The sequence below is a fragment of the Notamacropus eugenii genome, chromosome 7, assembly GCF_028372415.1.
Source record: "Notamacropus eugenii isolate mMacEug1 chromosome 7, mMacEug1.pri_v2, whole genome shotgun sequence".
In the NCBI taxonomy this organism is placed as follows: domain Eukaryota; kingdom Metazoa; phylum Chordata; class Mammalia; order Diprotodontia; family Macropodidae; genus Notamacropus; species Notamacropus eugenii.
The window spans coordinates 12,917,047-12,942,862 of record NC_092878.1 but is presented as its reverse complement, the minus strand read 5'-3'; the positions used below and the strand labels follow the sequence as shown (position 1 = coordinate 12,942,862).

The 25,816-nt window shown below is 46.8% G+C and overlaps 2 protein-coding genes across 6 annotated transcripts; one reads left to right on the top strand and one right to left on the bottom strand.

Annotated features, from left to right (window-relative positions):
* Positions 1-1,317: 1,317 nt before the first annotated feature.
* On the bottom strand, positions 1,318-11,677 carry NDRG2 (NDRG family member 2). 5 transcript variants are annotated; one of them, XM_072623311.1, is made up of 17 exons: positions 11,553-11,677; positions 9,782-9,849; positions 8,921-9,001; positions 8,495-8,536; positions 8,024-8,129; positions 7,592-7,712; positions 7,355-7,417; positions 5,597-5,657; positions 5,407-5,493; positions 5,044-5,100; positions 4,727-4,830; positions 4,080-4,124; positions 3,684-3,735; positions 3,209-3,256; positions 2,889-2,924; positions 2,683-2,734; positions 1,318-2,351 (listed from the first exon to the last, which is right to left on the bottom strand). In XM_072623311.1, the coding sequence occupies exons 3-17, from the start codon at positions 8,993-8,995 to the stop codon at positions 2,191-2,193; spliced, it is 1,110 nt and encodes a 369-aa protein (XP_072479412.1). In that variant the 5' UTR covers positions 8,996-9,001; positions 9,782-9,849; positions 11,553-11,677; the 3' UTR covers positions 1,318-2,190. The 5 variants fall into 5 exon arrangements, with proteins under 5 accessions (XP_072479412.1, XP_072479413.1, XP_072479414.1 ...); XM_072623312.1 differs by lacking the exon at positions 11,553-11,677 and adding an exon at positions 10,863-10,886; XM_072623313.1 differs by lacking the exon at positions 11,553-11,677 and adding an exon at positions 10,761-10,781.
* A 6,362-nt stretch (positions 11,678-18,039) lies between these two features.
* Positions 18,040-25,558, top strand: TPPP2 (tubulin polymerization promoting protein family member 2). The gene is made up of 4 exons (XM_072623322.1): positions 18,040-18,104; positions 18,290-18,555; positions 19,057-19,210; positions 25,222-25,558. Exons 2-4 carry the CDS (start codon positions 18,383-18,385, stop codon positions 25,405-25,407), a joined length of 513 nt encoding a protein of 170 aa, XP_072479423.1. The 5' UTR covers positions 18,040-18,104; positions 18,290-18,382; the 3' UTR covers positions 25,408-25,558.
* Positions 25,559-25,816: the final 258 nt, after the last annotated feature.

Here is a 25,816-nt window from a genome sequence, read left to right as displayed (position 1 = left end):
AATACAAGGTTGATTCTGAGGAGGCCCTGCTTGCTGCTTGCCCAAGTGCCACAACTGCTACTTGAAACTCCAGAAGGAAACAAATATTGATTTAATGCAATGCTTCTCTTTTGTTCATTGTGTAACATATTATTCTTTGCTTTTTGCTGTGAGAAACCACAGCACCCTCGAAGTCTGAGCTGGCAATACTAACGCGGAGTCAAAGCGGAAGTCTAACAATTCTCAGATTTACACTTGCACACTTACATGTGAGTTGCACACCACTTGGGGCACACCTAGGAAACTAGCCAAGTGGACGACATGCCTTTTGAGAACCACTGATTTCGTGTTGATGTTGGCCCACTGTCACTACTGTTTTTCCACTGACGTTAAGCATGCCTTGTAAAGTTTTGGTGAAACTGCTCAAAAATCAAGGCCAAGATGGTCTTTCAGAGTCTGGATTGTATTCAACTTTCCCCTCCCATCAATAAGTGCATCATTTGACAGCATACCTTCCAGAGAACCTAATTCAATAAACACGTTTCAGTTCGGTATTGCTGGACAAAATGCCTGCCTGCCCCTGCTTTCCCCAATACAGGCTAATCTATGACCCTGGTCCTTTTTGGTCAGGATTACTATGCCAGTATCTCCATAAAGTGGGTGTTAATGCCCATTGTGTCCTTCAAGAACAGTGGCCTTGCATATAACAGATTCAGAATGATTCTTTAAAGAAATTTTCTCAAAGGATCAGTTATCTCCAGTGGCCCTCCCAATGCTTCATTTCCAAAAGCCCATGTGAAATAGTGAAACTCTAGTGTCTACGTTCCTTACATGATAAGTATAGAGGAGAAACACACACTCTAAATAACTGGGCTCAGCTTCAGTGGGTCAGGATGATATATACTTTTTGATTTGCTGTAACCTTTATGAGGCAAATCTTGAGTCTTTTGAGAACTCAAGTCTCCAAACCTGCTCAAAAACCACAAGAGGCTTTGCCTAGAGATAACTGAGAATCCCCAATGCATGGGGGACTCCAAAGTAGAGATATTAGCGACAGGCAGTTCAAGTACACCTTTCTTCAGCATCCCTGGAGGCCTGTAGCATTTTCTCAAGAGGTTTCTCCCTTTCCTTGCCTGAAATCTGGAGGAGTGGTAGACGGAGGGCTTTTACCATTCATCATGATTTGTTGTGCAGCTAATCATCTCTTGAGTGGTGAAGGCCATGCCCTATTTTGGAAGATTATCTGTTTTATGTGTTTTACTCATTTGTAAGGAGTTTTAAAGAAATCTCAATCTCTCTAGTGCTTTCTTTTATACACACACACAGTTAACACTGGTCCTCAGTCTCATCTACACAATTTATTGTTTCAAGGGGAATTGTGGGGGACAAAAGGCTCATAAAGGAGTAATATCCCCTTTACTATAATGTGGTCAGAGCCCCCAAGACACTTACCCTGCTCCCTGGGCAATCCTGCCCACACCTCATGCCAAGTCTCAAGCAGCACAGCCCCGATCTGGCCCCCCACCTCAATTCATAAAAACTGACCACTATAGAGTTAGTTCAGCCAAGCAGCCCCGGCCCCATCCCTACTCCTACTCCCAGCTCCAGCCTACACATTCATTCACACTCACCACCTCCCACTTCTGTTTCTTCTCTTTCCTCTGGACCTCTCCATTGCAATCATAGGGCTTCCACTGACCCTGAATACCCAATAAGCTTTCTAAACACTCATACTGTCACTCACACACCCATCCCCATTAAGGGAATAAAGATTAATCAGATAGCATTAGCAACTCCATCCCCAGTGGGTTCCCTGGATGCCCGTATTACAGAGCATCCTGAGATAGAAAAAAAGAGTCTGAGCTGGGATGCAGCAACCCCTCCTCCCTCATCTGAAGGTTCCTGGATCAAGGACTAGCATGTCCCCTTCAAGTCTTCCTCCAAAATAAGGAGACAATCCAGGAATGAAAAGTCAAGGGTCTGGGTCCCTAAGAGACATTGGGATCTCTCTCCCAGGGTTTGGGGGGCAAGTTAGAGGTCAAGGTTAGGGTAGAAATCAAAAGGTCAAAGTCATCTCCCTGCAGATTCTGTCCCACCTCTCTTGTTCTCTCTCCAGCCTATCACCCTTATATACCCTCCCGGCCCCCAGGTTAGAGTTGGGGGGCTGGGGGTGGTGAGGGCCAGGTCCTTCAAAAGGGGAAGGAGGGATGCTCAAGAAGAGACCTCCATCGTTTGTCCTGGAGACCCTGAAGGAACAATCCCAGACTCGCTGCTCTGAGAGGTGGTTCGAGAACGGCCGCTATCAATCGAAGCTCTACTGGTCAAGGAGGCAGTTCGGGATCGGGATAAACGGGTCATACAGGAAGATGCCACTGTGGAGATGGGAGGCAAATGGTATAAGTAACTGGTTAAAGGATAAAGGGAAAATACAAGTCAAAAGTAGGACTATCTGGAGAAAGGAATTAGCATAGACAAGGAAGGCAAGGAGAGGGATGAAGCACCAATGACAGTAAAATAGGTCATAGACCCAGGGCAGGAAACAGGACAAGGAAAAGAGGCATATGGTCAAACTTACTCCACCTCCAGGCCCAGCCTCCCCACCCCATTCTTCTCTCCTTAAGGGGACCCTGAACCCAAGTTCTTAACACAAGAGAAAGAAACTTTGATGTCCCTCTCCTGCCCCTACAAGCCCTTCATACTCACTGTAGCCCATGCCTTGAACAAAATATTTGAAGGCTTCAGTCAGCTTGCCTGGCTGTAAAGGTATAGTACAAAGAGGCAGTCAAGGAGGGTTGAGAAGTTCAGGCTTTAGGGACTGAGGAAGGGTGAACTGGGGCTCTAGGAGCTATACAAGGGTTCACAGTAGAATGAGCATGCCACGCCATCTCACAGACAGCAGGGAAACTCACTTGGGTTAGCTGGGGCTGACCTCCAGAATCTGCCATCTGTTTAGGTGAGAAATTCACAAAAACAAAATTATTTAGACAAACTAAATCATAGGATGGGACCCAGAACCTATTTCTAAACCCCCACTCTCAAACACAGCCCCTCCCTTTGCTTTTAGTCAATCATTCTGACTTTACTTTCCCCCTCCCCAGTCCCTACCCCAACCCTGTCAGCTAGGCAAGGCCCAGGAGACCAAGAAAGTTAAGGCAACAGAAGCTGGGACTAAGAAACAGCAGGGCTATGAGTCATGGAGAGGAGAAGGGCAGTCGAAGCTGGGACTGACCTTGAGGAAAGAGGTCTTGGTTGGATCCAGCTTCGAATTACATTCCACCTGATGAGGAGACAAGATGAGGGAGGATCCCTAGCTTGTGAAAATTCTAACTACAACTCCTGAAGCAGAACCCACCAAGGCCCCCTCCAGGAACCTATTGGTTCTCAGCTCCCTTTTCTCACCCCACCCAAACCCCACCAGGGTTGAAATCTTCAAGTTCCATGAGATCACAGATTAAGGACTGGACTCCAACTCCATTACTTTCTAGACCCAGAAAGGTATAGTCATTTGCCTAGGGTCATATAAATGACAGAGCTGAGGTTTAAGCCCCAGATCCTCTAGCATTCCTTCCTCTTCTACCATTCTGCCACGTTAAGCGTGCCTCCTTTCCCCTCAAAACAAAGCTCTGATATGCTCCTGAGCCCCAAGATTAGGTAACCCCTTCAAGTCTACCACATAAGACCCAATTCTAGAACATCGCACTGACCACAGCATCTTCGTAGGGTGCCTGATCTCCCACCACAAGCATCACAGGGCACCTAGAAGCACAATGATAAAGAGGAGTGGGTTTGGCTGCCTCCTTCCCGAAAGCAGCTGAACAGTTGTCTAATATGAAGATGACCTTAACTGGGGACAATCCCCTATATAACCCTGATTCCCACACCCCAACCCCTTACACTTCCCAGTTTCAGGGAAAGAAAAGCCTAAGGGGGAAAAAAAGTGATTTTTGAAGCCAAGTTGGGAGATGTGTGAAAATCGAGAAAACCCAGACCACTCCTTCACTACCTCTTTGGCATAAGGTTTCCTATTTTCTAAGAGGTATGGGAACTTGGGGGAAAATCCAGGGAGAATATCAGAGAGCATGGCTTCTGGAAGGTCTTACTTGAGGGTTGCATCACCCCTACGCTCAAAGTGCAGGTCTCGGCGGCTAAAGGAGAAAGAAGAAAATGAGGTAGGGGTTACAGGCATGGTCCCCAACCCACTCAGAGAAAGGGACCAAACACAGGTCATTTCTGTGACTGAATTATGGGGCATGGAGGTGGTGGTAAAATGAAATGAGATGAGCTTAGAGTCACTTGTGTCTCAGATCCCTGGAAGAAAAGGCTCTGTATGTTGTATATGTGTGGTATGTGTGTGGCATGGGTGTGTGTGTGTGTGTGTGTGTGTGTGTGATAATCTTGATGCTAGAAAACCAGAAACCTACTGACCTGAGGAAGATCAACAGGAGACAATGGGGTGTGTACTACCTCCCCTCGAGAAATTCCTTCCATTTTCTCATGCCTGTCCCACATGCATCAACTGTCACAAATGCCCACCAGAATCTTGGCTACCTCCTCCCATCACGTACCTATTTCAGTTTACCTCCATGTCCATCTCCCAGGTGTGTGCCCCACCCCACCCCCCTTGTATCCCTTCTCATTTGCTGTGTGACAGTAATATTATTTACTCCACCTCCACTTCTGTTCCATCCACTACCTCATGCCCCACCCCCCCCACCCCCCCACCCCCACACACGCAATGTTCAGTTACTTGTTATAGCTGTTCCAGAAGAGCTCAATATTCTCTAGGTTGGGGGCATGCGTAATGATATCTCGATACCGTTGCACCAGCTCTGAGTGACCAGACAACTCCTCCTGGAAAAAAAGTGGGGGATGAGTGAAAAGGAAGAAAAGATTCTGGCTAGAAAGAGAAGCCAACATCCACCAGATGCCCCAGGAGCCCTCACTCAGTCCTTCTTCCTTTGGTCTTGTGTCATCTAGGGAGGGAGATGCCCTAAGCACCCCAGAACCCCTTATGGCTCCCTTCATTCCCCTAAGCTGCTGTGACTCCCACTGGCTTCCCAGTACCTGACTGAAGAGATGCTGAAGGATCATGTCAGAGACTGAGGAGGTGAGGCCAGTCAGCTGTAGGAAGAAGACTAGGTAAGAGATGGCACAGGAGAAAAGGGGAATTCCCACTAGAACTCCCTATCCCATCCTGGTAGGATCAGTGCTTCCCATTTCTCTTCCTCACCCTCTTTTTCCTTCTTCCCCTTGGACATACTCCCAATACAGAGTCTGGGGCTGGAGCCTAATAAGGGAGCTCCCCAGCCTGAGAGGACATTCATCTGTATGTGATATATCCTACTTACTCTTCAGCTCCTTTCCCTTCTCCCCTGCCCTAGCCTGACAGCCATCACTCTCAAGCACCCCCCAGTGGCGCCTCCAAACCTTGTGGGCAGCCCAGTCCATCCAGCCCTTAGCATTGCAATCAATGTTGATGAGAACAAGACCTTCCACTACGTCTGGGTTTAAAAGCTTAAGAACAGTAAGGAGAAAAAGAGTCAAAATTTCCCCCACTCCTCAATTCAGACCCCCTTCCCTAAATTTCTCTCATCTTGGCATCTCCCCTTTTCCTTACAGCAAATCGAGACAGGATATAGGCTCCAGCTCCGACCCCAACTCCAATTATGGTAGAGAAGCTGTGAAGGGAAAGAAAATTGGGAAAGGGGGGAGGTGAGAGAGAAGGAACTGTGGTGTTCCAAACCTCCCTTTCCAACAAGGGCTAAAATTCAAGAGAGGCAGAGAGAGCCATAGGGCTAGAAAGGTGGGTACTTTGTTCCCTCTGCCCTCTCCCTACCTTAGTTATCTTGAAAAACTGATGCTTCTAGTGGTCTAGGAAGACCCCTTAACCAGAGAAGGGAGAGGTAAATTCAGACACAGGGAGAAAAGAAAACTGGAGGTAGGTTGGAAAGCAAGTAACAGGAAGGGCAAGAAAAAGTACTTAAGAACAGAGAAGATTACTATAAATCATCTCTCTTTTAAATTTTAATCCAATCCAACCATATGGGATTCCTTTCAGGGTGCTAGAACTCAGTACTGTAATAAGATATAACAATGATAATAGCTAACATTTATACAGCATTCACTATGTGTCAGGCATTACAAATATTACCTCATTCCATCCTTATAATACTGGGAAAGAGGTGTTATTATCACCCCCATTTTACAGATGAGGAAATTGAGGCAGACAGAAGTTAAGTGTCTTGCCCAGGGTCACACAGCTAGTAAGTGTCTGAAGTTTGATTTGACTCTGGTCTTCCTGACTCCAGACCCAGTGTCACCTAACTCCCACTTGTCTTTCTCCATGCTGCCTTTAACCTGAGGTTCTTGGCAGCCCTTCCTTCTAGTGTCAAGTATCCTTCGGACACCTCTCACTGAAACTCTGACCAAGGTGCATCTAATCCCAGAGGAGAGAGTGAGCGGACATGGCTCCCAGTCTGGGCCTGTGCAATAATGACCAGTCTTCTCCTTCTCACTTGTTCAACTGCTCAGACCTCCCTCCCTCTTTGCCCCAAGACCACAGAGGCGGTCACTCGAGGAGATGTCCTCCCCATGGGGGCAGATGAAAGCAGAGGAAAACCTGGATGTGACTGACCAGAGGGTCTGACCCCACCAAAATAAAAGGGGCGACCACAATAAACATGCCCCCCAATTCCCTGTGCCCCACTACATGCCAACCCTATCCCCACTCTTCTAGGAGCTTTTCCAGCTCAGTTCTATTTTTATTTCAGATCCTACTTTGCATACTAAGAACATGGCAGGCAGAAGCACAGACTTGTGATGAAAAGGTGATACGGATACTGTGAGCGGTCAAGGGAAAGGGGGAAATGAGAAAACCAGAGCCGGCCAATTCTGTGACAAAACACAAAGAGGGCTAAGAACAGGACCCAGAATGTGCAACTTTGCATACCAAGGACAAGTCTCCCTGTTCCTGAGGGAGGAGGAAGAGAGAGAAGGGAAAAGGACAGGTTCGTCTGGTTCCTCAGGGTTTATGTCACCCCTTCCCCTTTCCTCTCCAGCTTCCTGATCAAAAGGGGCCCCTCCCCAGCCTACAGGTCAACTGTACCAAGAAAATTCCCAGAAACTCAAGACAAACATTAAACCCTCCCTTCGTTTTCCCCTCCTTACCAACCTAGGCAACCCAAACAGACCCATGTATCTTAGTTTCACCGTCTATGACCCAGCCTAAATCCCCAACCACCTCCATCCACCCCCCACAACAACCACCTGTGAGGTGTGAATGTGGGTAGGAGGGACACAATGCCCAAGACTAGGGGGTGGAAGGTAGAGAATGTTTGTTTTAGTGGGGAAAGACAGGAATCCCCAGGCCTCTCACTTTAAGTACTGCAGGATAGGAGGGATCATGTCTGCAAGCTGGTCCAAAGATGGATACTGGTACCTGAGGGAGATGGAAATATTAAGACCTCTGAAACCCCTGGTATCCCACCACCTCTTGTCCCCCAGTGACCACCTCTTCTTCCCCTTTCTCTTCTCCCAGTTGTTGGCTCCTCCTGCCCTTTCTTATTCATTCACGAGAAGATATCTGGTTGTCATAAATGGAAAGGGCTCTTACCCCAAAGGAAAGACAGGTGCCCCCTCCTCCATGCCAGGGGCCTCCACATGAACCCGAACAAAGTTCTTGATAATTTCCTGCATGTCTCCGAAATCAAACAGGGGCTTGAAGCAAGTCTTATCTGAGGAGATTCCCCCAAAACCACCCAGGCAGAGGGATTAATCTGGGAGACAAAATCTTCTGAGCCAGACCCCATACATGTTCCCTGGAAAGTCAGACTTGGGAAGATCTTCTCCTTGATAGCCCCAATGCCTACGTGCTTGTTCATTCCCACCCCTTCATACTGGGCTACCTGTTCCCCTCAGCTCTTTCCCACATGGAAGAAGGGTTTCAAAGGGAGTGTTTTGGGAATGGAGAGATACAGCCCTATTAAAACAGAGAAAGTAGGGTTGAGGACGGGGATAAACAAAGAATTCCAGAGGAGTTGCTTACAATTGAGTCCTACATCATGGTAGGTGAAGATCGCTGGACGCTTGGGTTTGGGGGTGCCATAGACAGTGAAAGTGATGGAGCCATAGGGGGTCTCCACAGAATGAGTCTGTGAGGGACAGAGATCAGAGTCAAGTCTAGGGTTAGATGAAGAGGGCAGAAGGCAAGAGGAAAGGGTCAGATCAGGGCTGGGGTACAAGGAAGAAAGTGTGAAAGAAATAGGATCAGAGAACAGGAAGATAATAAGACCAGAGAAAGCTAAGGTGGAGGATTTAGTAATGTGGAGATGGAGAGGAGGATGAATCAGATTGAGGGAAGGATTAAGAGAGCCAGTGAGCTCCACAAAACACAAAAGGGGAGAGAAAGAAAGGGAAGAAATCAGGACTGACCAGCCAGTGGAAGCTTCTAATTAGGAAGGGAAGGAGGGGGATGGATCCCTATCTTTCCCACCCTGCCTCCACCCCAGGCTGTTACCTGTCCTTGGTCCAAGAGAATTCGGGCAGCTAACTCAGCCTCCTGGAGAGATACATGGAGACACAGACAGAGATATGCATGGCAAGAGATATAGACAGAAGGACAGATACAGATGAAGATGGACAGACAAAGACCAACTCAAAAAAACAAAAAGATTTAGAAAAAAAAAAGAATTGACAAAGACACACAGAGAGGATGAAGGTTAGTGTGGAGAATGATGTTAGGGGAATGGGCAGATGGATTCCAGCACAGGGATGGGGACTAGACTCCAAGCGGTGATGTAGGGGAGGAGGAGAAACAGGGATGCAGAACAGCAGAATATAGGGGCAGGAACTAGGATTAAGGTCAGGGAGTCTGGGAAACTAGGGTATAAATCAAGGGAAGGTCTTGATGTCTGGAATTTGGGGATCAGAGGTATCCAACAACCTTAGCAGCTTCAGGAGTCTGTCCTGGTAACAGTGGCTTCTCCTCAGTAATATGCACCTCCTGTAATTCCGCCATGATGGTCTGAGAAGGTAAGAGGTGGGAGAGGGGAGAAAATGCGAGGCAGTGAGTGGAGAACTTAACTCTACCCCTCAGACACCACTTTTCTCCCACATCTTGGTCTCCTGAATTATCTGTCCATGGACATCCCCTTCAAAACCATCCCATGCAATGGGACTTGGAAATGTAAGGAAGAAATCCATTAAAATGACAGGCACACAATCCTGGCCACATTTGACATTTTCTCACAGACATACAAGGTGGGAAGTTTGGGTAGATGGGTAAAGACTCCAGATATGCTACACTGCTACCACCAGGCCGCCTTCTTTTTCCTCCCCTCTGTCCAGGACAGAAATACCTAGGGAGAGGCAGTAGGACAGCTCATATTTCCTGGGCCTATATTTAGGGTCCACCCCTCCCTCCTCCACCCTGAATCAGAGGCTGCCCCCAGCTGCAGGGGAGTGGGATTGGTGGGCTCAAGGAACTAAGTAGTTCAAAGGTCTAGATTCAAGATAGAAGGAAGAAGAGTCCATAACTGATTGTGACCTTCAGTTCCCAGCCCCCCAAGATCAGTGGCTCAAGGGGAAAAGGGACCTAAGGGCCAGAACAAAAACAACCAGAAAGGGGGAGGAGGGTTAGACATAGAGAACTCTACTTATCACCTTCCCTGACTCCCCTCTACCAATGGTCCCTGAATAATAAATTTGTTTGAATTCAACTTCTAAGTGGATTGTAGACAGTAAAAGAAAGAGAAATACAGAATAGGGGACAGCTACAGATAGGTCAGTGGGTGGGGTCACTTACTGAATTCTTATTGGTTGGATGCAGCGAGGTTAAGGGTGATCAGTTCTCACTCTTCTCAGTCCAGGGGTCTAAAGAGAGACAGAGAAGAGGTGAGTGACCCCAGGGGCAAGACCTTGGCATTTTAGGGAGGAAAGCCTCATCTAATCCCAGTCTTTTCACAGACTCCCTAGGATGGCAATAAGGTTACATATCCCCACCCAGTTACTTCAGTCTCAAACCCAACCATAGTCTTCCTTCTTAGGAATGCGATGAGTTTTTGTTTGGTTAGTTCTGATTTTTCTGAATTTTTTTTTTTAAGGACTGGGTAAAGGAATGGGTGTATGATCAGAGGGTATTATACCAATCGAAGGTCTTGAGGGCAGAGGGCACAAGGGCATCTGGTGCAAGAGCACTTATTAAACACTACTAGGTGCCAGGTACTAAATACTGCACTGGTAGCTATGAGACCCTGGGTAAATCATTTCCCACCCGAGTGCCCCATCTATAAAGTAAGAGGATTGGTCTCCAACAGATGTTCCTTCCATTCCAACCCTAAAATCCTCTGAGCGGGAATGGGACTGAGGGCACATAGCCCTGTCTCTTCGCTACTCCCAAAGCCCACCCTCGAAGCCTTAAATTTAGGTCAGCCCTGAGAGGGAAGTAGAGGAAGGGGTTGGAATACAGCGGCGGTGCCAGGATTCCTCCCACACCGGCCCTCTTAGAACCCGGACCCAATCCTGGAGTCCGTGCGGCGGCTCCTTCTGCTGCCCCGCGTCCTCGGGGGCAGCCTCAGCGGAGCACCTGAGCCCCTGACACCCTGCCCATTCACGTGGGCGAGGACACCTGGTCGCGATGGCTCTAAGACACCGGGGGCTCCCCGCCGCCCCGCACTCGCCGCCCCGCAGCACCCCAGGGCCGGCTTTGTGCTCCACCCTGGCTACACCCCAGCTCAGCACCCACTCCCTCCCTGATCGCAGGCCCGGCTCCCCAAAACTGTCACCTTCGCCCGAACCCGCTGGGTCCGAGCGCACGTCCGCACTCTCTCTCCGGCCACCCCGATGCCCCCAACCCCCGGGACAGAACCACCCGCCCCTCCCCCTACCTGCAGCCGCGGTCGCCGCCGCCGCTTCCACCTTCACTCGTCTTTGACTCCGGGGCCCGCCCCAACTCTCCGCCCCCATAGACCCGCCCAACAAACGCCCCAGGCTGGACTGCTCCCCCAGCCTCTCCGGGACCCGCCCGCTCCCCAGCCCCCCAATCAACACGCCCTTCCTACTGGACCCTGCCCCAGGTCCGGTGCCCCCCCACCGGGGTGGGGCCGGAGTGGGGGTCCGGGGCTGCGGGAAGGGGACGGTGCGGCCGGGCCGGCGGGAGCTCCCCTTCGGGGCCCCCCGCCCCCGACCACCGTCTAGACCGATTGGGGCAGGGGAGCTGTTCCCTAAGTCCCGGGAGGTGATCCCCCCACGGTCTGTCCTGACACCTGCTCTGCGCCCCGAACCGCCCGGCTGGTCCTGTTCCAACTCCAGACCCCTTTCCCCAAGTCCTGTCCCCGGCCGCCCCCTCTCGCGATCATTCCCAGACTCCGGGGAAGGGGGCTTCGCAGGACCCTGCTCCAGCCCCAGAACTCCAGGGCTTTCCCCCAAAGCCGCCAGGGTCGGCAGGGAGGCGAGCAGGGGAGCAAGGGGAGGGGGATCCGGAGCTGCAGAGGAGGGCATGGGGCGCAGACGAAGGGAGGGGAGGCCTCGGGGTGCCTCGGGAGGTCCGGCCCCGGGGTGCCTGGGGGTCCTGGTACCTCAGATCTCTGCGTCCCGCAGTTGCCTACTCTGCTCCCGAGCGAATAGTTGGAAAACAAGCCGGGGGGTGGGGGGGCGGGGAGCCCTGAGAGCCGCTATAAATAGAGCAGGGGCGGGGGGGGGGGGGGGAGATAGAGAGAACCGAGAAGGGGGGGGACGGGGACTGGCCAACGCGGACTCCAGGGTCATGGCCCCGAGCGGGGCGGGGGAAAGGGAAAGCTGGGGACCCCCAGGGGCTCTGACTCCAGGGTAAACAGGCTGGGGGGCGGGGTTAACCCCGTGGGTGGGGACTGGGGGGAGTACACAGTGTCCCGGGCTGGGGCCCAAGAGACCCCGCTGCGGGCTGAGCTAACTCCTCCTTGTCCGGCCCAGAAAATGAGACCAACGCGGCCCAATACGGTCCAGAAACGGCAAAGCCTTCACCACCCTGAGGATGGATCTCTCGCTTGGCCTGCCTCTCTGTCTTTCTGGGCATCCCTGAAGGACCTGCGTTACCTCATGCCCGCCCCTCTCTCCGTGTAGGTCACTTATGGTTGGGGCAGAATGGGGGTTGCCCAGGGCATGAGGCAGGCCGGGCTTAACTGCGCCTACCCATCTCCTGCCAACCCACAGCTCCCTTGGGACTCTCCAGCCCAGCCTAGCCCACCCCCACCTCCACGCAGCCTGGTTTCCGAGACACCATTTAGGGGCCCCCGGCACTGGGCCAGTTGGAAACAATGGCCAATGGAACTAAAGCTGCCAAGTGTAACGCCTGCACAGACCAACCCCCTTCCCTTCCCCAGACCCCCAAACTCACCCTCTCCAGGCCTGGGAACTACCGCCTGCCCCCCTTCCAACTCCCCCAAGGAACATCAATGCCCCTTTCATCCCCACTTGGCAGGGGCTTCAGGACGGAAGGAGGGGCTGAGCAGGAGAAGGCTCTGAGAGAGGGATCAGGCCAGGATCACTTCAAAGCCCCCATTTCCCGAGCCCCCCACCATCCCTAAAGGCATCAGACACCCTCACCCAGTTCTCCTAACACCCCACAACATTTTTTCTAACACCCTTCCCCCAACTCTGTTCATCATTATCCCTCAGGAGCTGGGCACAGAACCCAGGCAGTCTGGCCCCCAGCCCAGTCCCCTCTCCCCTCCAAACCCAAGGTTTAACCCGATTTTAGTTCGAGAGTGAAGGCAGCTGGGCCTGCAACTGTAGCTGGGGACATGAAGGTGGGTGGCAAAGAATTTTGTTGTAGATCTCCACGCTGAGAAGGAGGGAAGAGGGAGGGGTCTTCTTTAGGAATAGCCGGAAGTGGCTTGAAATCTGTACTTACTATATAGAAGGGAGGGTCAGGAAAATAAACCTTTTCTTGGAACTAGGAGAAGTGCATATCAATAGTCTGTTCTCTAGGTTGAAAGATTTAAAGAAGGAGTGTACAATCAGTAAGCTTAAAGTTATAATAGCAAAGATTCCCTGCATCTTTAAATAAGCAAATGTACCTTCCCTTGACTGAAAATTCTGTTGTAATTAATAAAATACAAATTCATTTCTAAAGTGTTATTGAAACCATAAAAGTTTTCTAAATCATTATGTATTTTCCCAACCTGTTTACTAATCTAACTGCCATCATGTTGGGAAACCTCAATCTTGAATTAATCTGGAAAGTACTCACTGGTCTACAATAGTCATAGTTGGGGAGGATGGGGGGTAGGGGGTAAGGAGAACCAGGGAGGGAGAGGTGACCTGGGAGTTCCAACATCTAAATTCGTCTCTGGGTCAGAATGACTCAGGGAGAACCTGATAAGGGGCCTAGGATGAGCAGGAAATTTCCACTAGAGATTTGAGATGGTTCCCAGAAACTAGGGTCCTCACCTTGAAGGAAAAGACAACTGTTCCCTTGAGATAGGATCCCATGTATGAGGTAAGCTGTTTCTGGGGAGGGAACTGCTGAATCAAGGACAGCCCTCATTTAAGTCCTCCCCTTCAGCCAAAAATTCAACAATCTAAGCTTGTCTCAACTTAATATGCATTTACTAAGATCTTACTACATAGGGAACTGAATAGAACTCATTTGAGGAAGACAGTTCAAGGCAATAAACATTAGGAACTGATTTGGTGCAAGTAACTGGTTGGTGCTAGTCAGTCATTTTCGGTCATGTCTGATTCTTCATGACCCCATATAGGGTTTTCTTGGCAAAGATACTGGAATGGTTTGCCATTTTCTTCTCCAGCTCATTTTAGAGATGAGGAACCTGAGGCAAACAGGGTGAAGTGACTTGTCCAGGGTCACTCACCTAATAAGTGTCTGATGCCAGATTTGGAGTGTTAAGGACAAGAACTCAGCAAGATGTCTTCCTGAATCCAGGCCTGGCACTTTATCCACCACACCACCTAGCTGCCTCTAAGTAATTGATTACTACTGGGCAAAAAAATATATAAACCAAGGGCTCAAGTCCATTTGCATCAGATTCTTCTCACTGGTGAATCACTTACTCAATACACCCCAAAAGTTTGGAAGAGCTTGTTTTTCCTGGCAGCCATGGACCATTGAGTAATCAAGCTCTGCCAATTAAGAGAGTCTTATGCAAATAGTCTGAAGCCCAATGAGGTATTTATGGTGGCACAGTAGAATGAGCTCTGGGTTCTGAGTCAGGAAGACCTGAGTTCAAATCTGACCTCATATACTCACTATCTATGGGACCCTGGGCATGTCACTTAACATCTGTTTGTCTTAATTTCCCCATCTATAAAATGAGGATAACAGTAATTCTCATGTCACAGGGTTGTTGTGAGGGTTGAGGAATAATAGCCAACATTTATAGAGTGCTTACTATGGGTTCGACCCTATGCTAAGTGGTTTACCAGTATTATCTGATTTGATCCTTACCATTCATTTTGCAGAAGAGGAAACTGAAGCAAGTGACTCACCCAGCTAGTAAGTCTGAAGAAGGTAGTAAGTATGTGAGGACAGATTTCAGCTAGTCTTCCTGACTATAGGCCTGGCACTCTATCTACCGTGTGGCATCTAATTTCCTCTAAAGATAATTGTAAGAAGTTCTTAGTGCCTGGCACATAGTAGGCACTATACAAACCTCAACTAATATAATAATTATTATTGAGCCTCTAGTTACTGAGACAAAATGAAACCCTCCCTGTCCTCAGCAGAAAAGTCATGTTAAGAGGGAAAGGTCACTAACAAAAGGGTACCTCATGTAGGAGGTGGTACCTGAATTGAACTTTGAAGGGAGCCAGGAATTCTGTGTTGAAGATGGACTCAAGAGATGTCACATCATGTGTGTAAATAGCCAGTATGATCAGAACAGATTAGAGAATGTAAGTGGAAGCCAGATTGTGAATGGCTCTAAATGCCGGGCTAAGGATTTTGTATTTTATTCTAGAGGCCATTGGAAGCCATTGAAAGTCATTTAGTAGGAGAATGACATGAATGCCATGGTGGTTTCATGTTTTAGGAATATCAGTTTGATCCCTGAATGGACAATGGATTGGAAAAAGATAGACCAATAGTAAAGAGTCCAATTAGATGTTTTTACAACAGTCTGGGTGAGAAGGGGACAAGGGCCTGAGCTACAAGTGAATGGTGAGAAGGAAATAGATATGAGAAATGAGTGGAAAATTCACAGTGCTTGATAGCTGATGGGCCATGGAGAGTAAGGGAGAGTGGCTGGTGACTCCAGAGTCTCAGAACTGCATACAGGACCTCACTTCTGACTCTTAGCTGTCCAGTATCTCTAAGAACTAGGAGACACCAGTAAGCAAAGAAAAAGGTAGTGAGATGGTGTTTAGATCCCTTAGGGCTTGGCTGAACTCCTAGTCTTCAGCCTTCCTGGAGTTTCATCTTAAAATGGTGGGGTATGAGGAATACTCAGAAGATACTCTGTATGTGGCACAAGGACCTAGATTCAGAGTCCCTGGAAGCAAAACTTCCTTTGCTCCTTTTTTTCCCATTAGTCTCTTTCTTATGCTGAGCCATGGGGATCTGCAAAGTCCCTTTCCAAGTAGACATTCTATTTGACTGGGCTCATAAAGGCAGAGGCCCAATTTGGATATGAGACTTCTGCAAAGCTGGCCTCAAATTTAAAGAAGAAAGCCTTGTCATGGAGTTGATGGGCATCTAACTGGTGCAATGAATAGAGTGCCAGGCCTGGAGTCAATAACTCCTGAGTTCAAATCCGGCCACTAGGTGTGTGACCCTGGACAAGTCACTTCACCTTGCTTACCTCAGTTTCCTCATCTGTAAAAGGAGCTGGAGAAGGAAATGGCAAAACACTCCAGTATCTTTGCCAATAAAACCCCCAAAAGGGTCACAAATAGACTAAACAAGAGGGTTGATAGTAGAAATAGACTCCACTTTGTCTATGTTCAGTCAACCAAGAGAATAATTAATTAGCCCCTACTTTTTGATCAGACATCTACATAAGAATACCCGGCAGGAAGTGATAAGAGTCAAAACTGTGATGTTGACTGTAAGTGCTAAGTGAGGAAGAAATAATCCTGGATTGTGAAGAGATCAGGAAAAGTCAAGTTTAAATGGTTTGGGAAACAGAAGAAGTCAAAGCCTAGAACTCAATGGACACAAGGCATTGGTGGGGAAGAGTGAGTAAGCTGACATTCTTAGAACTATGAAGGTTCATGTTGAGAAGTAACAGGACATTTGTCTTTTGTTTGGGTTCCCATGTTTTATTCAAATCAGTAATTTCATCTGTTTGTTGTTGTTCATTAATGTCTGACTGTTTATGACCTCATGGACAAGTCCATGAGGTTTTCTTGGCAAAGGTATCATTTCATTCTCCCGTTTGTCCCCATTTTACAGATGAGGCACTGAAACAAATAGTGGTTAAGTGACTTGCTTAGGGTAACATAGCTATTAAGTGTCCGAGGCTGGATTTGAACTTAGATTTCCCAGACTCGAAGCATGGTGCTCCATCCACTGTACCACCTAGCTGCCCCAATTTCATCCATTTAGGGAATTCCTAATGTGGAAACAGCCTCCAATAATTCAGATCCAGCTCCTAGTCTGAGTGTTGGCTAGAATGTTGAGAGGTTAAGGGACTTTCTCCATTCACACAGCCAATATTGCCTCCAAGGCCAGCCTTCTACGTACTAGTCATACTTCTTAAAATACTTGGGTCTTAGTTTTTAAGTGCCTTTAATGTCAGGATAAGGAAACTGGAGTTTCTCTCATGGGTGAAGGGAGAACATTGAAGGATTTTAAAGAGGTGACTGACAAGATTTTAAGGATAAGGACTAGATATGTTATTTCACTGATATAGGGAACTCCCTAGATGAAAAAAAAATTTGCAGATGGACCCCCTTCTGCAGTTTTTAATCATAGAGAGCTTTCTAGATCAGTGATGTCAAACTCAAACAGAAACAGGAGCCACCTAACTGTACATAAAGATCCCCGCAGGCTGCATATCGACTTAGAAAACCACATATTGGCATGATCGATGTTCTATTGTACTTTTATTCATTTTGTTAAATATTTCCAGATTATATTTTAATCTGATTTGTGGCTGGTATTTGATACCTCTGGCCTAGCAGACTGAGGGGGTGACTTAACCAGGGTGGCACGGACAGTATGTGTCAAAGGCAGGACCCTCAGTCTTACTGACCTGAAGCCAAGCTGCCCATTAGCTTTGTCTCCTGTGCTTTAGGCAGATGAATCTGGTTATATACTGGCTGAATTAAAGGGAGATGAGGTTAGTTGGAAGTTGGAAGACTAGGCAGGAGGCTATAGCAATGATCTAGGGATGGTTAAGTTATAAAGATCCACACCAGATCAGTGGCAGGAGGAATGGAGAGGAAGAGAAAAATTAAAACGACTCTAAGACATGAGTCTGAACAGAATATGGTGACTAAATATATGGGAGCAGGGGCACAGAATGTATTATCTCATTCCTTCCATTCTAGGCTTCCTGAAATCCCTGCCATCTATAAGATTTTTGCTCAGAAACAAGACTAGAAAGAAGTCCCTGAGGAAGTCCATTGGCTTATGTGAATTAGTCCAAGAGACTGAAATTTACCCTAACCTCAACTCCAGTTGTGACTCAACTTTAGAAGCCAATTCATCCAACTCTAACTCCCCCCTCCCAAATTAAGGTTTCCCCACACTCTGGATTCCCCTTTGCTTGGCTGTACAATTTAGAAAGAAGGGAGAAGTTGTCCCGGTGTTGACCTGCCCTTATCTCTCCTTTCCCTAGTCTCTTGTCGGAGGGAAGGACGTGTGGACAGTTAGACCAGGGTCCAGAGGGTTAGCAGCCTGGCTTGGCAGGTTGAGGACAGTTTGGTTATTGTGAAGGTCAGTGGAGAGGCCGGCCAGGTCAGGAGGGACAAGGGTGGGGGAAGGGTGATCCTGGGAACAAGAAGTGATATATAGCCACTCAGTCACCCCAAAGACTGAATTCTGGGGTGTTATCATGTTGATGTCACAGAAACAGTGATGAGATCATAGAAAACCACCTCCTCTCCAAAGGTACCCATAGTCCATACTATCTCCACAAGACACTTTTCTCCCTCCCCCAACATGCTTACATCAAAGAGCTAAAAGCCAGGCAAGACAGGCATCATTTGGTCCATCTTAGGTGGGAAGTCAAAAAAGGGAAGAGGGTTGGTTAGTGTCTGATTTCAAGGGGATAAGTAGGGAGTGGGATAAAGGAAGATTGGAGAGGAACAATGAAAGGCTCTCGGTCTCCACTGACTCCGCTTTGATCCTAATTCCATTTCCATCTCTCTCTAGGTCTCCCCCACCCTCTTCCCCTCCCTCTTCCCTTCTCATTCTCCCTCCCCACCGTTTTCCCTGTCTCTCCCATCCCTAACCTCCAGTCAACCAATGGCATCAGAAGCAGAGAAAACTTTTCACCTTTTTGCCGCCTATGGGGATTCTTCCTCCAGTGGCAATGATCTCAACAACAAGAACTTTGCCAAGTTGTGTAAGGACTGTGGCATCATAGATGGCAAGACAATCACCACCACTGATGTGGATATTGTATTCAGCAAAGTAAAGTGAGGAGGCCATTGGAATATAAATTAGGTGGAGGGGGAAATGGGAAATAGAGGAGAGGGGTGAAAGACTCATGTAATAATGAGTGACAAATTTGGGGAGACATCGGGGTATCATTGGATGAGGAGATAGAGAAGCAAGTCTTCTGTCTGTGTGTGCCTGGCATGTGCTTAATATTTAAATGCTTGTTGAATGAATGAAGGAGGCAGTGAGACTTTGAATTCAGATTTCCACCTCCCTTAAACATGGACTATTAGATTATCCCCATTAAGCCTGAGCTTTAAAATAATATGTACATTTATTTGCAAACGTTAGGCAACTTGGTGAGGATTCTGGTATTAGAGCTAGAGGGGAAGCTCTAGTTTGGGTTGCTGGATCTAAGGAAGCTGATTCTGAAGCAGGGAGGATGGAGCTTGGAGGTGGGGAGGGGGCAGGGGGTGTTGAAAAGCTGAAGTGCAGGTGTAACATCATGACCAAGTCAAAGTGTCTATCATTCCTACCAGGGAAAAGAGTGCCCGAACCATCAATTGGGATCAGTTCCAGGTGGCAATGAAAGAGTTGGGCCAAAAGAAATTCAAGGGAAAAAAACCAGAGGAGGTATTGGAGAGTATATTTGCCCTCATGAAGGACAAGGGTCCAACTGCTTCAGGAGTGACTGTGAGTGACCTTGATCATGACCTCAATCCCCTCAACTCCTAGTCTAGAATCACAGAAACTTAGAGTGGGAAGGGACCCTAGGAACCCACTGACAACCCACCACCTCCTCTTCCTACTCCCAGCTCTACCTGAGAAACCCATTTTAGTTCAAATACCTTTGTTTATTAGCTTGTCAGATCTGCTTCCATATTTGTTACTCCTATCCATAGTTCCTAATTTGACCCTCCTACTTCTACACGATAATCCTCCTTCTCTTCTCCAGGCTAAACTTCTCTAGTTCTTTCAACCAACCCTTTCAGAGCACAGTTTCTACTCCTTTAACTTCTGGCATCTATAATTGGATGGAATGCTCCAGTTATGATCAATCCAAGGCAAAGTACAGAAGCTCTCACCTCCCCCAGTCTGAACATTATTCTTCAAATTATGTAGCCTCAGATCACATACTTCTTTTGGCTGCTTTATCACAGTGCTGCAGGCCACCTGAGTTTGCAGACTACTAGCATTTCCAGATCTTTTTAAATTCACTTTTATCTTCAGCTCCAAATCCTCCTCTTCCCACCTTCCACTAAGAAAACATAAAAAACAGAAACAAAACCTATTACAAACATGTGTAGTCTAGCAAAAAACAAATTCCCACATTAGCCATATCATAGTAGGTGTGTGCATGTGTGTGTACATATACACAAATATATGTGTGTGTTTATGTGCATACACACACCTTGATCTGCACTCAGGCATCCATTACCCTCCCTATCTACAGATGAGTAGCATTTTTCATTGAGTTCTCTGGAATTATGGTTGGTCCTTGTGTTGATCAGAGTTCCTAAGTCTTTTAACGTTATTTTTCTTTCTAATATCATTTTATTGTATAAATTGTTCTCTTGGCTCTGTTTACTCTACCTCAATTTATACAAGTCTTCTCAGATTCTTCTGAAACCATTCCCTTCATCTTTTCTTATAGTACAATAGTGTTCCATCACATTCATGTACTCTAACTTGTTTAATCATCCCTAGGTCTTGTTCATATGAAATTCTTTCTGGCCACATGCCCATCGTTCTATACTTATTTATGCAGCTGAGTTTTTGCACCCAAGTGAAGGACCTAATAGTAAGGACTTGCTAATAAGTTTTCTCCTCTTCTCATTCATCTCACTTTCCAAACCTAACCCTTCACATTCCTCAGATCTCTGACCCCTAACATTTGTCAGACCTGGACAACCTGGCCACTACTACCCATGATTCCTGCAACAACCATTGCACACCCTATAAAGAGAAAGCAGCTATAAAAGCTCCAGGAATTAATCCAGGCATATATCTGAGTTAATAATAGACTATTAGAACTGAAAAGCCCTTAGAAATCCTCAGATGAAAACCTCTCACTTAATTGATTAGGCTTAGAGGCCAGTCCAATAAAATATAAACTCCTCAAGCATAGGCTTTTGTTTTTGTCTTTGCAACTTTCAGTAGCTAATAATATCTATTGAAAACTGGGATAGAAACTGGATGGACCGGTGACATCTTTGCTAGAGAGAACTCCCAGGTGAGGACATTCTTTCTTCCACTGAAACAGTTTGGCACTTTTCTCTACAGCTTAAAAAGCTGCCAAGCACACTGAGAGGTTAAGTGAACTGCCCAGTCACGCAGCCAATATGTGTCAGAGTTGGGACCTGAAGACCAAGTCTTCCCAACTCTGAGACCCACACTCTATCCACTATGTTTCCACTGTGTTATAGGTCTTGCAAGTAGTAGGAACTTATCAAGTGTTTGTTGAACCAAATTCAGGTGACTTGTCCAAAGTCAAAGTAGCTAGATGGTGCCAGAGTCTGAGATTAAATCCCAGGTATTCTCAGTGTTCTCTCCTTACCAATCTGTTGCTCCCCCAAAGTCGATTTGATCTCAGGACAAACTTCAGCCCTTGGCATCGTATTAACTCTTTTCTCAAACGAGGGCCTTCACCTGAGTACAGGACTCATCACAGCCATGTGAATCTGAGAGTGGGACAGACCCTCAAAGATCAATATCATCAAACTCATTCCAGAACATTCCTCTACAAAAATCTCCACCAGTCATTATTTACATCTCTATGTGGAGATCCCCAGTGATAGAGAACTGGCTTCAGAGACCTATGCAGCTCATATTTTTATAATGTGTACCCAGGGATTTATGCATCTTTTTAAGGTCAACATTTATTGAACACTCATTTATACAAAGGACATTGATTTAATTCATCAAGTTATAGAATTGAAACCTATTTTTTAAATGAAAAACTAAACTTTACCTAAATACATAAGTTTTAAAAATGAGACCCAAAATTCCAGGTTTTTTTCTGAGACATTACAATATGTGCCTTATTACACCTGGCACATATTGAGCTCATGCCTATGACACACTTTACCAGAATCAAATGAAGGCAAATTCTGCCTCTCAGCAACTTTCAGCCTCAACTCATTTCTTCTAAAGTAATAACAGTAATAATCTCTCTTCCACAAGATCATCTCTCAACTACTTAAAGATGGCTCTCCTTATTTCCTTTGTCCTGCCCCACCCCAGTCTTTTCTTCAGGCTTAATATCTGGTCCTTTTATTAGCATTTTATGTCCTTATAATTCTGGGCGACTTTAATGCTGGAGTAGGCTCAGACTACCAGACTTGGCAAGGAGTCCTAGGGAGGACTAGAGTTGGAAACAGCAACAGCAATAGTCATTTGCTTCTGAAGACTTGTGTATCGCATGACCTTCTCATCACCAACTCTGTCTTCTATTTACCTAAACACAATAAAACTTCATGGATGCACCCTCGCAGCAAACATTGGCATCTAATAAGCTAGGTGATTGTAAGGAGAAGAGACAGATAAGATGTGAGAGTGGCAAAGGCAATGCGTGATGCAGAGTGCTGGACTGATCATAGACTTATCCTTTTCAGGTGCCACCCCAAGGCAAAATAACTACCAGAAGAATTAATGTCAACAAATTAGAGCTCTTCTCTGAGTGTCAACAGTTTGTTGTTAACTTGCAGGGAAAGTTGAGCTAACACACAGTTGGCAACAGTGAAGCGGAAAAGGAGTGAGCAGCTTTCAGAGATTTGGTGTACAGCACCACATTTGCTCATCTGGGTCAGAATACTCCAAACACCAAGACTAGTTTGATGAAAATGACAGGAAAATTCAGAAGCTGCTGAATGAAAAATGAGAACTCCACAGGATTTACCAGCAGGATAGTTCATCCACCTCTAAGAAGGCAACATTTAATTCCATCAAAAGCAAAGTACAAGCAAAGCTTAGAGAGATGCAAAATTCCTGGCTCAGTAACAAGGCAGATGAAATTCAGTTTTATGCTGATAGTAACAATCCAAAACATTTTTGTGATTCCTTGAAAGCTATTTATGGACCAAAAACCTATGGTGCATCACAACTACTCAGTGCTGATGGAGCCACATTGATTAGTGATAAGGACATGATCCTAGAGAGATGGGCTGAACACTTTCATAGAATTCTCAACAGACCATCATTAATCAATGCTGAGGCCATTGACCATTTGCCTCAGGTTGAAGCCAATCCCTCCTTAGCTCAACTTACAACTGAAGAAGAGGTTTTGAGGGTCATTAGGCTTCTTTCATGTGGCAAAGCACCTGGTGCTGATTCTATTCCAGCTGAGATTTACAAGGTAGAGGGACCGTTGCTCATATAAAAGCTGACTAAAATTTTTCAGGTTATATGGTAAGAGGAGGTTATCCCCTAGGAGTTCAAGGATGCCTCCATTGTCCATCTCTATAAAGGTAAAGGGAATAGATTATCCTGCGATAATCACAGAGGGATTTCTCTCTTAGTCATTGCTGGCAAGATTCTTGCTAGAGTCCTCCTTAATAGGCTGATCCTTCACCTGGAAGATGGTCACCTGAGAGTCGGTGTGGCTTCAGAAAGGGCCAAGGAACAGTCAGTATGGTGTTTGCTGCCCAACAACTCCAGAAGAAATGCCAGGAGCAGAACAGAGGTCTGTACACTATGTTTGCAGATCTGACCAAGGCCTTTGACACTGTTAGTCATGAGGGTTTATCAAAATTATGGTTACCCGGAGAAGTTCATCAATATTGTACATCAATTTCATGATGGCATGTTTGCCCGGGTTCTGGATAATGGACAATGCTCTCATGCCTTCCCAGTCACCCATGGAGTGAAACAGGGCTGTGCGCTTGCTCCCATGCTTTTTAGAATGATGTTTTTAGCCATGTTGACAAATGCTTTCAACGAGGATGAACACAACATCATGGTCAACTACCATACTGATGCTAAGTTCTTCAATTTGAAAAGGCTACAAGCCAAGACCAAAGTGGAAGGAATGTTGGTGCATGATTTTCTGTTTGCAGATGATTGTGCACTCAATGCAGCCCCTGAAGCTGAGATGCAACAAAGTATGGATCAATTCTCTGCTGCCTGTGCTAATTTTGACCTGATAATTAACACCAAGAAAACACATCACACCATCCATACGTGGAACCATCGGTTACAACAAATGGAGAAGTTTTGAATGCTGTGGATAAGTTTACTTACCTTGATACTGTACTTTCCAGGGATGTACACATTGACAATGAGGTTGATGTATGCATTGCCAGAGCTAGTTCAGTGTTTGGGAGGCTCCGAAGAAAAGTTTGGGAGAGAAGAGTCATTAAATTGACTACCAAACCGAAGGTCTACAGAACCATTGTGCTGACCTCATTGTTATATGCTTATGAAACATGAACAGTCTACCAGCGCCATGCCAGGAAACTGAATCACTTCCATTTGAACTGTCTTAGGAAGATTCTGAGGATCACCTGGCAGGATAAGGTACCAGACCCTGAAGTCCTTGCTTGAGCTGAACTGCCAAGTATTCAAACTGTGCTTCAGAGAGTGCAGTTTCAATGAGCTAGCCACATTGTTCAAATGCAAAATGTATGCTTGCCAAAAAGACTATTTTATGGAGAACTTGCATGGGGCAGGTGATCACCTGGTGGCCAGAAGAAGCGATACAAGGGCTATCTCAAGGTCTCTCTCAAGAACTTTGGATTTGATTGTGCTGTGCTCTTTGAGTAAAGCAGAATTGAAACAGCACAAAGTAATCACAGGATGCACAAATTTGGGATATCCACCCCAAATATTCACACGCACTATCTGTGCCTAACCTGTGGTAGAGCATTCTGAGCTTGTATTGGTCTGATCAGCCACAGTTGGACACACTGAAATTTCACTTTATCATGGTGATGTCATTTTGGTCCTCTTCAAAGATGAAGGACAACAACCATGTCCTCTCCAATCCCCTCATCATCCACAACTACATGGTACCCTTTCACACTCTACATTCCCTGTCTTTGTTCTTATCTTGACTTCCCTTTCCTCTCCTTTCTATCCTGTGTAACCTTAGCTCTTCTCGCCCTCTGTTTCAGCAATCCCTCATCAGGAAGGAGTGTCTTCTTGCACATTTCCAAGGGTAACTTGGAAAAGGGGTGGGAGTAGGGGCTGACTGGAAGGGCTCCTTGGGTAGGAGCCACTACAGAAGATTCTTCAGGCTATTAAAAAAAAGTTCTCCCAACCTCCTTTACCACATGCCTGGGACAGAGGTCTTCTCATCTACCCTTCCATAACTTCTGCTAAGGGACTCCATCCTAATGGTGATCCCCTTATACAATGATAAAGAAAATGGTGATGGCTTTTTTTTGGTGGGGGTGGGGGGTGAGAGGAAAGAAAGAGAGTGAGGGAGAGAGAGTGAGGATAAAGAGGGGAGGGAGGGAGGCAGAGAGAGAGAGAGAGGGAGGGGGGAGAGAGAGAGAGAGAGAGAGAGAGAGAGAGAGAGAGAGAGAGAGAGAGAGAGAGAGAGAGAGAGAGAGAGAGAGAGAGAATGATGATGGGTGATGGGTCTAGGACTCCGTGTGTGCGTTATTTGTGTATATTGGGGAAGAGAAGGGTAAGGGATGGAATTGAGTAGAAGGAGGTCTCCCAATTCTAACTCTGCCCTTGCATGGGCTTCTATGATTTTACAGAAAGCAGTGGCAGTGGGCGGTGTGGACCGTTTGACAGACACCAGCAAGTATACAGGCTCCCACAAGGAGCGTTTTGATGAGAGTGGTAAAGGGAAGGGCAAAGCAGGGCGGGATGACACAAAAGAAAACTCTGGCTACGTGAGTGGCTACAAAGGTGCTGGCACCTATGAACAGAAGAAAAAATAGAGGCCTGGCTTTCCCTTTATAGGGAATGGGGAATAGGGAGAGAGTGAGCCTCCCTACTTCCTCCTCTCCGTCTTCATCTTCATCTGCTTAGCTCTTACTCAATCACCACCAGGGAGACAATAAACATCTGTGTGTGCAGCAGCCAATACGGGCCAGGAGGTAGGCTGCTTCATCCATATTGGGGTGGGGGTGGGGGGAGTGAGGGAAGGTTTTCCATAAAGACAGTCTAGACCACATATCAAATATGACCCTTTGATTGAATCCAAACTTCACAGAACAAATTCCCTTCATAAAAGGATTTGTTCCATGAAAGTTGGACTCAGTCAAAAGGCTGCACTCAAGGACCTAGAAGGCCACATGTGACCTCAAGGGCTCAGGTTCCCTAACCCTGGTCTGGACTACCCTTCTG